Source organism: Malus domestica, chromosome 11 (genome assembly GCF_042453785.1).
Source record: "Malus domestica chromosome 11, GDT2T_hap1".
Lineage (NCBI taxonomy): Eukaryota > Viridiplantae > Streptophyta > Magnoliopsida > Rosales > Rosaceae > Malus > Malus domestica.
The window spans coordinates 17,266,003-17,282,925 of NC_091671.1; the positions used below are offsets into that span (position 1 = coordinate 17,266,003).

A 16,923-nucleotide genomic window follows, 5' to 3' on the forward strand; every position below is an offset into this window, starting at 1 on the left:
CGAATTTACCGACTGACAGTTGACGAAGATGAAGAAGCTATAGGTTTCTGTAAACTTGAGTGAAGAAGATATACTTTTGTAATTATTTTAGTTAAGAGAGGGGAATACCATTTCTGGGAAATTAATTTATCAATACTGCTGACAAATTTCAAGGTTGAGATGCTTGTGTTTGGATCAGTGAGTTCTAGTACTGGTTCAAGGTTTGGCGACTTCTTCTTCCTTACCATAAAATTGCCCATCAATTCCTGAAACTCGCTTTTACTTTTTATTTTGCTAGCTTTTGCTTTGAACTTCATCTTCTGGAGAGAACTGATAGAGTTCGAGGACTTGAACCCTTTGTTTTAGTTGTCAGAGTTCTCCGTTTGTAGCATTGATTTAATGTTGTAGCTCATTTACAGTTGGTTCCTTTTTTACCGAACTTTCAACTATTCTATCAATTACTATTTTAAAGCTATAAGCTTTTAACTGGTTGTTTTACTATATTTTTCTGAAGTTTCACATTTTTCCAAAGGATCTTCTAACTTATCAATTAAGTCTAAAATCAGACTTTCTTCTTTGATAATAACACAAAGATTAAGATTTTTCATATGACATGAACAATCTTCTTCTTCTGAGCTAGAACTACTATTTTCAAATGTAGACTCAAATGATTCTCCATTTTCAAGAGCTGCGACCTCATTTTCACTTTCTTCAGAATCAGAGTTCAACATCAGTTCGCACAACTGTCACTTTAATCCTTCATCAAGATTAAGATTATTAATCTTGTATTTCATCCTACATTGATGTTGCATGTGTCCAACTCTTCCGCACTTGTAACAAACAAGAGGCTTTTCTTGTAATCATTTCCTATTCCCTTCTTGTTTGCGAGAATGATATTTCTTTTTCTGGAAAGACCTATAATGTTTTTCAGGATTTTTAGGACTTTCTTTTGAATACCTTTTGTGAAATTTTTTATTTTTCTTAAAAGGTTTTCTTAAGGAAGATGATTTATGTTAGGCTCAAATCCAAATTGCTCAAAGAAATCACCCATTTCTTTTTCCCTATACTCTTTTGCTTTTCAAGCTGCTTCTTAATTTCATATCATTACAGAGTGCTAAACGTTCAATACAAATTTCAGCCATTAATTCTCCATAAGTTCGTCTATCATATGCTATGACTCATCCACACTTATTTCTAAAGTCAGCTTCGCATCTTCTCTGCAAAAAGAGTAGGTAATCTAGAAAGAAATTTCTCTTTTCAGAAATCTGTATTACAATCAGATCTAATGAAAACTTTAGAATAAAAGACATCTTTATACCATCAGAAGTGAGATAGTGTTGGACATTTTAGATTCATCAAGAGTTCTCTAGATCTATCAAATTGGAGCTCAGCTATTCCATAAAGTGAAGTGTAATTGTATAAATAAGGGTATTAACTGAATCTTCTTGTCTTACAACTTCTCCATTTATTTCTACCTGACTAGTTGCTGAAAAGATTTGTTCTTTTGCTTCATCGCTTAGACGAAAATCCCACCATCCACAAAGTTGTCCAATAAATCCCGCAGCCATAATCTAGGCGATGGTTTCATCAAAATTTCCTTTTATCTTACCAGCTGTTGAGAACATAAACATATGTCTCACGGTAATAAGGATCTAATATTTTGTATGGTCATCGATGTTCCATTCAATCCATCGTATTGAACCCTTTCTTCCATATCATTTTCTTTGAATTGAAGGTCTACTAGGGTTGGTTTGGGATAATAATTCTTTGTGATAGCCGTTCTTTCGACTATCCTGCCAAATTTTATCGTATTTATCTCCGATTTGGGTTTACGCTCTATGAATTGCTCTTCTAATTTTGAAATTTGAGCTACCGAAATTACCGAGATCTTTGGCTCATCTAACTTTATCGAACTTAATCTTTTGGCCAAAGCATCTACAAACCTATTATCAATAAATGGGTGTTTTTCCAACTTATGATTCTTAAGTTCAGGGTTATAGGTTGGTTTAAGCATGGCTTTTCTAAAACTATTCTTTTCCTTTTCATTCTTCTTTTCTTCAAAAGAATTGGGAGATGTTCCTGTAGAAATATAGAGAGATGGGCCATACGGTCCACTTCCAACAACACCAATATTGTCCCCAACTTGGTAATTACCACTTACACAATCCGTCAGGTGTGGGGTTTTATCACAAAAGACATCGGTATTAGTTAGAGTGCGGTTAGGATATTTAAACTATCATTTTTCTTTTTGTATGGCCGATGTGGGATTCAACACACCCCATCATGTGGGATCCAATTAGTGGGTCACACGCGGAAGATCCACACATCGGCAACCACGTGGAGCCAATAGGACTCACCCTACACGTCGCGCCAAGGGACCCACCATCATCGCGCTGGGCCAAGGAGACCCACCCATCACATGGCAGTACAGTACGGGCTCACTCCCTGGCTCTGATACCATGTAGAAATATCAGAGAGACGGGCCATACGGCCCACTTCCAACAACACTGAGCTTGTCCCCAACTTGGTAATTACCACATCCACAATCCGTCAAGTGTGGGGTTTTATCACAAAAGGCCTCGGTATTAGATATTTAAACTATTATTTTTCTTTTTGTATGGCCGTTGTGGGATTCAACAGTTCCTTGTACTCTAGGATTCCAAATTCTAGATTTAAGAGAATCATTACTCTTTAATGAGTTCTCTATCCTCGAGGCTTGTCTTCTTAAGGATTGAAGGAACAAGTTGGTATAATTATATTTTGCTGTATCATAGCATCAACTCCAGTATGCAGAGAAGCATTTTGTCCTCCATCTGGTACTTCTTTACAAGGAGAGGCAATTGTTCCTTTTGGATTTTTTTGAATAGCCTTTTCTGGCTGATGTATAGCTTTTTCTTCTGTTCCTTGTTTTGTTGTATAAATTCTAAATGAGTTGTCTAGAGTACTTATATATTGAGTATATTCAAGAAACCTGTATTTCTTAGCACATCATTCAAATCAAGGAAGGAACCTTTTATTAAATTATTTTTGTATTATAAAGGTCTAGTGAAGTTTTCTCAAGAATACTCTTCTTTCTGACCCTTCTTTTTTCAAAGCACTTTCTTCACTGAGATAATCTTTCTCAATGAATTAGTTATCTAGCTCAAATTTTGTTGTTACACATATGTTAGATTCAACATCATCCCAAGATAATGCTGGTTGGGGCGGATTCCTAGAAGGTGTTGTGGCTCCTGTGTTTTCAACTTTGTACAATGGAAACTGGACTTGTTCGTTGGTCTTGCTAAAGCCTTCTAAAATGATTTGCTCATAGGAATTCGATCCTGAAGTGGATTTTTAACCGAATTTGTCCTAAATGGGATAGGTTGGGTTACGCTTTGAAAATCAACGCTTAACCTAGGACCTAGACTTAGTAGGGTCGGCCTATTGTTTGAGAATTGTATTTCTACATCTCAGTCTTCGTATTGATTAATCTGATACGGTTCTCGATTTTGAATGAGTTTAGGGGGAGTTGCCTCCTGCAACCTCCATCTTTTAGGTAGAGTCATTCTACCTATTTATTTTTTGTACTACCGTATGGGCTTTTCCTAAATTGGCCTGGAACAAAGTGGTCTGTTCCTTGTTGTCCATGACCTTGGCTTTAGGTACGCTACTACGTTTTACTATTTGCGCGTTCGTGCGCAGAATCCGTCCCTCAAAGATAGTGAAGAAAGACTTTGCGTGACGAAAAACATCATTGGTCGCAAAAACACGGCGCGATGGTTTACCTTTTGTCACACACAATTTTTAGGAACGAATGTTTTCTTCGCACAAAATACTAGGATACATACATGGGGCGACTATTATTCGTCTCTCTAAACTTTGTGCGACGACAATTTATTATTGCGCGATGAAACCTAGTTTGTCGCTTGAGTTTTGCGAGACGCAGGTTTTCATCGCGCAAAAATAAAACTATATTTTTTAAAATTTAATTTTACATTCTGTTTTTTTAATTTTGTAATAAAAATAAATTGCATTTTTTTTGTAATAAAATTGAATTGCAATTAAAAAATGTAATGAAGAGAAAACTAATATATTTAAATTAATATAAATGTATGTACTATGTACAAGAAAAATGTTTAAAAAGTAAGGAAGTAAAAAACTAAGAAAATAATGCGGCGTAATCTACGTGGTCATCATGCGGAGGTGGTTGGAAGGTCTCGAGGTTGTCGACAGGCTCAGAGGTCGAAGGGGCAGAGGTGTGGGCATGCTCGGGTTGGAGGGGCTCAGAAGTCGACTGGGGACGAAGATCCAAGAGACGAATGTCGGACTGACTGAAGGCCTGTACAAAGTTGTCACCTGACTCTTTAACTACAACGATGAAGAGGCTCTAGGTTCCCGCCGCCGAGCATTCCCCATTCCCCTACAATATGTCTCCAGCCTCAGCCCGAGAGTTTGATCCAAGGTCTCCATAAGGATCTGAAACCCCGCATCCTCTGGGGATCTACAAACTCGAGTAGAGTCTCGGGAGGAAGCTGGGAGGCGGACTCATGAAGAACCAACTGCCTCTTCTCCATCATTGTCGCCTGTGTAATATAACATCAAATATTAATTATAACATTCATATAATAACCATGAAACTTGAATGTGTAAGATAATAATTAAAATTGAAGAATACTTACATGAAGGGACTCGACCAACTCATCCCTAGGTCGAACGTAAACGTCGTTAAAGACATCAATCTCTGAGAATTTTGAACCCTCTTGAATAGAACAAGAGAAGAAAAATGTTAGTACGAAAAAAAAATAATAGTAATGACATATTAAAAATTGAATATGAAAAACTTTATTATTACCCGCCGTCGCGCCTCTATCCTATATGAGAAGGGCTTCGAACCGAAATGGTGGGGAAAAGTCTTCTTCTCCCTATTGCTCTTGTTGGCTTTCACCTTCTTCCGTTATACAAAAAATAAACATATTAGTTCAAATTTAAATGAAATATAAAAAAATAAATAAACATTAGTAAGAAACGTATAATAATTTTAAACTTAATACAAAAAAATACCACATAGCGGGGCTCATGAAAATAACTGCAGAGCCATGCCCAATTATCCTCCCGACCCTCAAACTTCATCGGGCAACCCTCCTCAAGAGCAACCTGCGGATCATTAAATGTCTCAAAATATTGGTGCAAATCGCTCTTCCACTGCTTGTACCATTCAGAGAAGAGCCTGTTGACGTACACCAACATATCATCGTTGATGTCCTCGAAATTGTAGTTTGTCTACAATGTAACAAATTAATTACATACATTAAGTAACATAAATATATAAAATTTGAAGGAAAAACAATTAAAAGGTAGGATACTCACCGACAACTGTGCGCTAACCTTTGTCCTCACCTCATCTGGCATCACCTTCCAATACTTCCATTGCATAGGGCAATAGATCCGAACGATGTGACCAATGTTGTGGGCCAATGCGCTATGTTGCTCTACCGTTGGTGTAGCCCGATGCCGGTCGTTGTATCTGATAGTGATATGTCTGTTGGTCACCCAGGTGATCTTCGTCGTTTTCAACTGGCGACAAGTTCCCCATGTGTTTTTCTTGGCTACAAAGAAATATAAAATTAATGTTTTCCCAAAACTAATAACAAAACCTACTAAAATTTCGGCATAACCTCCCTATAATTAAAACATATCCCAAAACCCTGAAAATAACATAAACAATATATGTATCCAACTAAATGATCACAACTGTTTAATAATAGGTTCATAACGATGACATCAATAAACAATATATATAATAACTGTTTAATCCTTAAATGACATAACTTAACATACTGAACCTAAAATAACAAAACTAAGTTAACCAAATTCTTATCATATTTCATATTTGGTATTCCTTATAAGTTAACAAAAATATATATGATACTTAGAGCTGATTCACTTGGGCAACAGCTGCCTTATGTAGGCCTCGAAATATAAACACAAACATATCCTTCAACATGCCTAATTCAGTGGCATGTCACTCACACCAACCCCATAAAAGCATCTTGACCTATATGCATTTCATTAAAGGAGGAACACTTACCTATATGCATTTCATTCAAGGAGAAACAAAAACATTCCCAAATAATATCACTGACATATTTAATAAAGTCCCAAAAGCTTACAAATTTGAGGAAGCATAACCACGCCATATCTATCACTTTCATATGCAATCCAACAAAATTTCTCTTCGATAAATTATAGACGAAACTCAGGTAAGTCAATACAAGGTCATTGTTTGTCCTAATAAACCCACATTCTCTACCTGCCTTATATAATAAACATGTATATATACACACATATTAACAAACAACATCAACATCAATCCAAATCAAAAAACAAATCCACCAAACTTGCTCATCCAACATAAAATCAACTAATTAATCCATACAGTACCAACAGATTCCAGTAAATTGTGCCTTCATATCAAAGTACCCAAAAATCAACTAATTAATCCGTAAATTCACAACGCACAGTTCATAATTTAACTAATTAATCCCATAATTCTTCACCCATGTAACAAAATTATGTGGATTGGGTGGGATTGATAGGACCACCAAATCCCCTAAAATATGAAAAATTGTAATCCCTAATCCCCAAATTGTAAACCCTAATCCCCAAATTGTAAACCCTAAAATCTGAAAAATTGTAAACACTAATCCCCAAATTGTAAACTCTAATCCACAAATTGTAAACCCTAAAATCTGAAAAATTGGAAACCCTAATTCTCTAACCTAATAGTCTATAAATTGGAACCCCTAATTCCCCAAACGAAAATTGAAATAAATTAATAAAATTGGAAATATTTACCATGTTAGCAACTAGAGGGGGAGAAGGGGAGAGGGTGAGAGGCCGAGAGGTAGGGTGAGGGTGAGAGGTCGAGAAGTGGGGTGAGGGTGAGAGGCAGAAAGGTAGGGTGAAGGTGTGTCGGAGGAGGAAGAGAGACTGCGAGGGGGCGAGAGGGGGAGAGGGTGACATAGAGGGAGGGTGTGTCGGAGGGAGTTTACCAAAGACGAAGAGGTGAGGGGAAAAGTGTGTGCAATTTCAGTTTAATCCTGACTTTCTTGCGCGACAAATATAAGATATTCATCGAGCAAAAGATTCAAATTTTAACGAAATAATTTTCATGCACGCCAAAAAGTCAAAATTTTCAACTCCTTTAGCGACAAAACAAAAACTAATCGTCGCGCAAATAATAGTTGTGCGATGAAGGGTTCTTGGTCGTCGCTCTAGGAGCTAAAAATTTATGTTTGAACTTATATTTTCAAAAAAAACATAAACAATTTTTTTATAACATAAGATAAATAAATTACAAAAGAAATCATTTAATATGTTTTACATAGCAAGTAAAAAATAATTGCATTATTCATCATCCGAACTGTAATAACTTTTGCTATCTTCATGATAGGATTTTTACTACTCATGTGAACGGGCTTAAATCTCCTATTTTACTTGCAAGAATCACAAGGTTATTGTAGTATAAACGGACCTCGCAAGGTCGTCTCCACAGGGACTATTAAATAATTCGAAACTAATCAGATTCCATTTAATTATTGTAAAGTAGAAATTGAAGTGATTGATTTTATAACCTAATTAAAATAAAAACGAAATTAATGAATTAAAATAAACAATCTGCAATATTAGAGCTAGAGAGAAAATAAAACAGTTTTGGGAGAATAAAATTAAGAAAGCACTAAGGTTCCACCATCACCTAGCAATCCTATGAATTTTTACCCATTACTTATGATCTATACATGCCACTTTGAAGGTTAGATTTTCCTAATTCATATTCTACTTGGAACCTCCAACATAGAACGTATATCTAACATGCAACCCGTCCGGACGTTCGGATCAAATCTGAACATGAAAGACTCATTATGCTTTATGAAAATCCTTTGAAAAACCATGCAATCCTTAAGACGTGATATTCATCCTAAGTGAAATTACAATTATTAATCACAAGAAGCCAGCGTCAATTTCAAGGAACCTTCCGACCAAAATTGCATCAAATTACTTTTCTAAAGATCCTAATGGTGATCAGGCATTAAGACAATTAGATAGTTTTTATCCCGGTGATTAACAATTCAAAGTATGCATGCAATCAATCATAAGAAATTAAATAAAAATCACATATTCATGCTAAGGCTCAAGGTTTCGCCCTAGCAAAAGAAATTAGTTCCGCATACTCATAATTGAAATCATAGAAAATATATTCAAGAAAAGGATTGAAAGCACCTTCAAGTAAAAAGTCTCCAAAACCCTAACAATTCTCTCTGTCTCCAAAATTGCATAAAAGAAAGCGTAAAGAAATATGGTAGACGGCCAAGCAATATATCTGCTCAGCCTCCACACAAACCCTAGGAAACTAAAATTAATTCCCATAAAATAGGAAACATAACCCTAAATTAAATGGTAAAATTCGCCTAAAATCTGAACAGCCACGTTTTGGACCCATAAGCTGCTCCAAAACTGGCCCAATATAGCTGGATTTAATGTTTGGAATATTCTGAACACTTTTCCAAAAGGTCACGAACCCATCCGAGGTCATCTTGGGCTCCAAAAACGCAATTTAAGCCCAAAAACGTCATTTTCCAGCACTGCGCACTGCTTCTTTATTTCATTGCCAGAAAATAACCGCTTGGTGGAAAAATCCCAAATTTTGATACGATCAAGCTAAGTGACTCACAAACGTACTCCAACTGGAATTACTCCAAAATCGTCCATTTGGTCCTGTTTTTCTCCAGAGGAAGTCGAAAGTCCTATATTGATAATACAATTCAAAGTATCAAAATTCTTTCAAAATATTTACCAAAATATACTAAGATTAGGGTAAAATATATAATATAAAATCTACTCATCACTTCACTATCATGACTTTTGGTGTCCTAATCCTCCTCCTCGATAGGTACGTCATCATTGTCGTTCGGGGCCCACTGCACCATCGTATCACGGAAGATCACCAAGGTCAATTGTAATTGACTGAATCGGTATTTCGATTAAAGACATTCCTTGTATCTGAAACGGTTATTGGATAAGATTTGTATCTCAAAGTGTTTCCGCATCATTTTCCATTGAAGATTCTAAACGTTGGTCAGCGACGTTGTCGACGTCATCATCAGTTGGGTCTTGTTCTGGTATAGTATACACGTTCCTCTGATCCATCTTCTGAACCACTTTCCAGCCTCTCTCGGCTTTAGGGTCATCTAGATACACGATCTGTTTTACCATGTTTGCTAAAATGTAAGGGTCGTCATCGTACCAAGTTCTGTTAATGTTCACAGATAGTTAGCCATGGTCGAGTTTAACACTTCCTTGCCTATTTGGATTTGTATCAAACTATCGACACTTAAACATGATCACTTGGTATTGGTCTTTGTAAAGCAATTGCATGACATTTGTTAGTTTGCCATAGAAATCAATGTTCGAACTTTCACCTCCACTTGGGACATGGACACCACTATTTTGCATGTACAACTTGTCATCTTGTGCAGTCCCCAAAAACTTGACGTCGTTAACATGGCAACCCGAGAACAATTCAGCGTGAATCGGGTTAAAAGCCAACTTATATAACTCTTCATTGTAAGTGGGGGAATTCGATGCTTTCAATTTATTCACCTAATATTATACAAAAACATACACATGTTAGTTTCAGAAAATTAAATGCTACAATATATATCACAAATAAAAAACACTTATAACTTACATATTTAAGAAACCATTGTGGAAACAATTCTCGGTGTTTATTGGCATACAAATGTGATGGATGTTCTCGCTTCATCATCTCTTTATGCTCATCTAAGTATGCCATTATCCCATCACAATTGTTCAGTATGAACCAATGCGCTACCTTCATGTCATTTTTTGAAAACGACTCGCCTTGTACAGAATCTCCAAAGGGTCGTGCGCTTTAGGCAAAAACAGAAAGTTTCTCCTTTCTCACACCCCCGTCATTATTGCGCAAACAAAAAATTGAAAATCATCTCCACATCTTTTAAATACATTCCACAGAAAGTAAGCGACTCATATTGAACCCAAGCCCTATAATTGATCCTTTGGGCTTCGCCCCTATTGCGTACACTTTTTTTTAGCTCCCCGAGAAGCCTACCAAAATAAAACAATATGATACAAATTAGTAAGCATGGGCTAATGATACATAAACAAATGATGAGGATTATATACCTTTCTATTGGATCCAGCGATCGTTGATAGGACCAGTAAGCAATGCCTCTTCAAGCAAGTGAACCATCACGTGGATCATACTTCTGAAGAAAGTTGGAGGGAATATCATCTCAAACTTGCATAGGACTTGGACAATGTCATGGCAAACCTAATTAACATCCGTCTTTCGCAACGTTCTTGCCGTTAGTTGGGAAAAAAAATCTAGACAACAACATGATTGGCTTCACTATATTTTCCAGCAATAGGTGTCGAATACCCATAGGAAATAAGCGTTGCATAAACACATGGTAGTCATGGCTCTTTGTCATTCGGTTTCATGGAAAAAAAAATGCAAGATCCATTCTGACTTTATCACTGTCCCTATTCATCCATAAATCCCTCCATATGCCCATTCTTTCCAAATCAAGACGAGCTTTGATCGTGTCCTTTGTCTTTCCCTCGATATCTAGAATCGTGCCCACTAATGTGTCAAAGACATTTTTCTCAGCTTGCATAAAATCGAGGTTGTGTCTCAATTTTAGTTTCGACCAATACGGGAGCAAAGAAAACATAAGCTTGTGCGTTCAGTTCATATGTGTAGAAGGTCTGGTCCAACTCATTGTTTTCTTGAATGGAGCAATATCCAAACGATTAAGCTCTAGGTTTGAGGCGATGCTCTGTGTTCCCGACAAACTCTTTATCCTTTTCCTTTGTAGAATAAAATACAATTGATTTTGCAAGCGTGAATTTTTTCATAACCCAAACTAAGACCATTCAACACCTTTTGCGCATGTCTATGGTCTTTCGGCAAACAATTGTCCTTCGGAAGCATTCTCTTGAAAACCCCAAAAAAGTAATCGAAACACTGGTTCGACATACAATACTTTATTCTTCCGTGCATTTGTTCCACAATGGCCGTGGGGATAGAAAAGCTCTCGCACCCCGGGTATAACTCTTGGTTGGCATTTTTTAATTTTCATATTGTTCGAACTTTGCACTGTCCATTGGTGTAGGCACGTCATCTTCCCCTTCCTGATTGGTGTTTGTTGATACAAATGAAAAAGCATCATTTATAATATCCATGACTTGTTCATTAGGATCCACAATAGGTTCAAGATTGTCCACTCTTGTGGCGTTTGAAGACGAAGCATTGTCTAATTGTTCCCCATGATGGTTTCAAGTATTATATGTCTCAATCATTCCATTCCTTACTAAATGAAATCGAACATTTTCAATTGTTTCCCTTAACGTGTTGTTACACCTCCTACAAGGACACCGGATTCTAGTTGCACCCGGGTTGTGTGTACGTGCAAAGTCAATAAAATCCTCGACTCCATCCAAGTATTTGTCCGCACATCTATTCAGGTTCTGTATCCACATCCTGTCCATAATTCCTGGAACCACAATAATAATACAACAACTTCATACAAAATGATAATGTCACCTTATACCTCCGGTAAGGGCCCTATCCCATTCAGGAATGCATAGTCATGTCACGTAATTTACCGCTACAATACATTAGATTTTGACGTGGAAGAATTTCGGCATCATCTCAATACAGTTCTTCAGGTGTACGACGTAGATATAAAATACCTATGTACCACTCGAAGAACGTACAGAGATGACACCAAAATCTCCATAACCGAAACCTAATGCTTCAACCATAAACTACGTGTCATAACTGTGCATTCCCAAACTATCCAAATAATGGGACAATTCAAGAATTAATTAGACCACAGTCATGCTTTCGCATCCATGCGCAAAATCCAACCAATCCTCAAATGGGAAACTAAGTTTTACTAAAAATAAAAAAAAACAAGTACGAAGTTAATTTCAATTAACTCCGTACAACACATATTTGTACGTCACGTACAAATTTAACAACTTAATATAAATATAATTTCACAACACAATATAAACATAACAAACTAAGTTCAACATAATTTAATTAATTTTATGTTTTTAAAAAAATTAAACGAAGAAAATAACTTCTCAATCGTTCTCCACATATCGCTAATCACACACAATATCCTTATAGACAACGAAATTAATGGCGTTAGTATGAATTTACATTAATACTTTTACCCTAACAACAAAAAATGCTTACCAGACACGCTAAGATAGCTCGATCAACCTAGAGAAGAAGATGGAGAAAGTATTAGATGATGAAATTGAGAGAAAATGGAAATGACGGATGTCGGATTAAGCACAATCACAAGGATGAGAGCAAAGGCACAATTTACAATTTTTTTGCAGTTTGCCTCTGCACATGGCTAAATCCAAATAAAAAGGTTCATTTTTGATTTTGCACGACTAACAAGGTCTTCGTTGCGCAAATATCCTTTTAGTGACTAACATGGTCTTTGTTGCGCAAATGTTATTTGCGCGACAAAAAAAGAAACATTCGTTGCCCAAGTTTACCATTCTTTTATTTTATTTGTTTTACTTTACAATTTATTCTTTTCAACAAATTGCGTGACAAAAACATGTATCGTCGCGCAATGTATATTTTATTTTTTTATTTTTTTATTTTTATGTTTTTATATTTTATTTGTATGTATTGTAAATTTTTGTTTTATTATAAATAAAAAACTCAAGCCTAATTAAACATTAAATTAATTAACAAAACTAATTTCCTATCCCAAATAGAAATTATAATTAATGTAATTATTAATACTCATCCACATAACATAAATTTATTAATGAAATTAAATATAAAGTACACAAAATCTTATTAAAAAAAAGAAGCAAGCCTCCTCAACTTCAATCTTCCCTCGCCCGCAACACATCAAACTTCCACTGTCGAAAACTCTGCTTGAAAAGCCCATCCACATAAATCCGTTGCTTCTCATCAATTTCATCAACATCCCAATGAACCTACATTAATGCCAGTAACAATAAATTAGTAATATAAAAAATATTACGTTTTAACAAAAATAATTGTTCATTAGTTACTACAAAAAAATATTACGTTGGTCGTGCAAATGCCCCATTTTTGTCGCGCAAGTTTTTCGCACCAAAAAAATTACCCTGCATTTTCTTTCTGACTTTACGCGATGACAACAAGTATTCGTCGTGCAATTTTTTTTTCCCTATCATTTCTACTTTACACAACGAAGTTTTTTTTCTGTCGCCCAAGTACGTCTTGTGCGACGAAATATTGTTTGTCACACTAGCTGTTTTTTCTACTAGTGGTACTATTGTATTCATGACTTTATATGAAATCTTGACTTTATATATATATATATATTATGTATATATATAGTTAGTACTTGAGTGCTTCTATAAATCTGTTGACCATAAAAATTACACAATGTACGACGCACGTAAGTCGAGTAACTTAATGAGTCAACCATATCCTTAGATGGTTGATTGCTGTCGACATGTCAACTTGCTACCCATCTTAGCCGAGCAAATACTTTTGAATGTGGTGGTATGATGGAATGTGTTTCCGACTCCGGAATCATGTGACCTTGGTCGAGGAAGCAACACTTTCGGCCTTGGATTCTATAACCTAAAGACAAGGTTGTGTAACTTGCAACGAAGTTCTAGGCCCTTACACTAGGTTCGGCATCCTCAACTATTTTAGTGAGAATATAGGTCCCTCACACTAGAATTAGATTGTAGAGATAAAGATACTCAAATGAGATAAAGAAATCGTTGAAGATAGGGTTTGAGAATGAAAGAAAGCTGGGTTTGGGGAAGAAGGAATGTTGGGTTTTGGGAAGAAGGAATGGCTTGGGGTTTGGGGAAGAAGGTAGGCTGGGTTTTGGGGGAGAAAGAATGGCTGGGAAGACGTCGGGGAGGGAAGGGTTGGGTTGGAGGGGGGAGGAGACCGTTCATCTCCTCTGTTCTTTTTTTTCTTTTCTTTTTTATAACTAAAAATGAAAATGTGGTGATTGGGTCAATTTGAGCTTGAGCCGTGAGTTCATAGTTTCATTGAGGGTGAAACCCTTTTTCTTTGTTTTGTTTAGCAATTAAAATTCTGATGATCAGTTCTTTTTTTTTAATGTCCCTTGTATGATTGGTGGATTTTTTTTCTTCCTTAAACCAAAATAAAGATAAAGGTAGATTCGTGAAAAATCTTTTCATTCAATAATTTTCCCACGTTGGAGGTGCTTATACAACAAAAGGACTGAGGGAGAGATGACCGGAGAGACGACCAAACCGAGATCAGCCGGAGACGGAAGAGATGGAGAAACAAAAGGATTGACGTTTTCTTTTTAGGGTTTTAGTCCAGTTTCATACAAGGGGAAATAATTGGGATTTTAGATTTAATATATCCTCCAAAATATTAAAAAAAAAAACATCCACCACGGGCCGATGGCGTGGCGAATTTTCAAAAGGCGGTGTGGTCGTTTGAAGTAACCACAACAAGCATATTGCGTGGTGGTTTTAATATTCCATCACGGGATTAAAAACCGTTGTAGATTATTCACTTTTAACAAATGGCCAGAATCTGACCGTGGTGAATTAATGTTATTTACCACGAGTTACATTTGACCGTGGTAATTGAATAGTTTCCACCACGAGCTGTTGATGCCCGTGATGGAATTGATGTGGTAAATATGCTGTTATGTACTAGTGGATCAGTGTCTTTATAGTAAAAGTGGTTTGGCCGTTGGTATGTCGAGCTATGAATGTCACATAATATCCGATTATAGAACACTCCACTTCACCTAGAAAGCTAATGCAATGATGTCGTTCGATAAAAGAATAAAAAATTCTTCACCGGCAGAGACTTAGGATAAATAACCAGCCAAAAAAGGAGAAATTGTTGTTTAACCATATTTTCAAGACTCCTTAGATGAGCTAATTCTATGACTCTGGTGTTTAGCCAAATTATCACCTTCACCATTTACCTTTGGAAAATTCTGTTTAACCAAATTGTAATAGTCCATCGGCTACCAATCCAAACCTGTTTAACCAAACTAAATTTGTGCTAACTTTGTTAGTGGAGCAGTTAGTGTTTATTTATTTTTAATATTTCATTTTACTAATATTTTTTTTATTATTTGATTAATTAGTTATAAGGGTAAAGTTGTCAATTTATTAGCACAATTTGACTGAATGAGTTATGTGAAAATGAATTAAACCTAAAGGGTATTAGTGTAATGTCTCAAATGTGTGGGGATTTTGAAAACTCGATAAACCTTAAGCGATATTAGTGCAACCAACCTTGGACAAGAGCGTGCATAAAAAAAAAAAAAAAAAAAAAAGGTGTGCACAAGTAATTTTTTATCTCTATATTCTTCTTGGTTTTTAAAAAGTTGTTTCTCGTTGGGCACAAACAACAGTATAAAATGCTTGATTTAGAATTTTTGGCTCAGGTGTTTGACTTGTTTCTCTGGCATTTTGCTTTCAAACGTTAAGGTAAGATCCCTTCAAAAAAGTTAACTTGATCGGGTTTAGTTGTCAAATTTGAGCATGCACTAGGAATTTAATATTTATTGGCGATGAAATGAGCAAAATTTGTAATATGTTTAGGCATGATCTTGTCCATAAAATGACAAAGAAACATCTGTAGAACTTCGATTACAAGAAGAAACATTGTAACCTTCATCTCCAATTTTGAAATCAGAAAGGCCTGCAGCAACAGGACAAACCCTATCACCACGTTTTCTTTAGGGTTCATTCAACCCTGAACCTTATAAATTTTGCCCTTGTGGCCAACCATCTCATCCGACAACCAAACATTAATAACACAATATTGAATATTTCTACAATTTAATCAAGTTTCCAACTATGGCAGCTCTCAAATTCTTTTCACTAGTAATTTCTTCAATCGCATTTGTCCAAATGGCCATGGCCGGAGACCCGGACATTATTACCGACTTCATTGCTCCTCCAAACGGAACAGTAGATGGCAACTTCTTCACATACACCGCATTTCGCGCTCTTGTTGGGGGCGGCCCTCCCACGGCTTTCAAGATATTAAAGGCAACCATGGCTGAGTTCCCTGCTCTCAATGGCCAGAGTGTTTCATACGCCGTCCTCGAATTCCCATCTAATAGTACCAATCCACCACACACTCATCCTCGCGCCGCTGAACTCCTTTTCCTTATTGACGGTACCCTCGAAGTCGGTTTTGTTGACACCAAAAACAAACTCTTTACACAGACCCTTCAAGTAGGTGATCTTTTTGTATTTCCCAAGGGACTAGCACACTTTCAGTACAATGCTGATCCACAATTCCCAGCTCTGGCAGTGTCTGCCTTTGGAAGTGCAAATGCAGGAACTGTATCAATACCTAACACCTTATTTGCCACCGGCGTTGATGACAATGTCTTGGCTATCTCCTTCAAGACGGATGTTGCCACCATTCAAAAGCTCAAGGCTGGACTTGCACCCAAGCCATGAGGACAGAATTGTTAACCAGAAGTTCAATGTTCTGCTCAAGCAATTTTCTATCCTTTTTTTTCTTCTAATTCTGTTCGAATAATTTACCCTTAATGTATTCAAAGGGCATGTTCCTACAAATGATTATGGTCAACCAACTAAAATATTCACTTTCTTTTCCATTGTTTTTCCTTAATGCCAAACGTCCTAAAGTTAAACAGTACAGAGAAATAAACTCATCCGAGATGGCAAGTAAAACAGAATTATGCTCTAAGCCTATAAAACAAATCAAAAAGAAAAGGCAGCATATAAAATCGTACCCGTCTGTAAATACATATTCTTAACGTAAAGCTTGGTTTTTTTTTTCTTCGAACGTAAAGCTCAGTTAGCGAGGACAAAAACTACATAACATTCCAGTTCTTC

The 16,923-nt window shown here is 36.3% G+C and overlaps 1 protein-coding gene and 1 long non-coding RNA gene across 2 annotated transcripts; one reads left to right on the forward strand and one right to left on the reverse strand.

Moving 5' to 3' along the window:
• Positions 1–4,410: 4,410 nt before the first annotated feature.
• On the reverse strand, positions 4,411–4,923 carry LOC108173095 (uncharacterized). The gene is made up of 3 exons (XR_001789708.2): positions 4,811–4,923; positions 4,638–4,717; positions 4,411–4,541 (listed from the first exon to the last, which is right to left on the reverse strand). It is a non-coding gene; the product is annotated as an uncharacterized lncRNA (long non-coding RNA).
• Positions 4,924–15,906: 10,983 nt separating this feature from the next.
• On the forward strand, positions 15,907–16,521 carry LOC103453398 (putative germin-like protein 9-2). The gene has a single exon (XM_029089496.2). It carries the CDS (start codon positions 15,907–15,909, stop codon positions 16,519–16,521), a length of 615 nt encoding a protein of 204 aa, XP_028945329.1.
• Positions 16,522–16,923: the final 402 nt, after the last annotated feature.

Excerpts from the sequence above, each read along its gene's own strand:
- LOC103453398 (XM_029089496.2), top strand. The coding sequence starts at position 15,907 with ATGGCAGCTCTCAAATTCTTTTCACTAGTAATTTCTTCAATCGCATTT.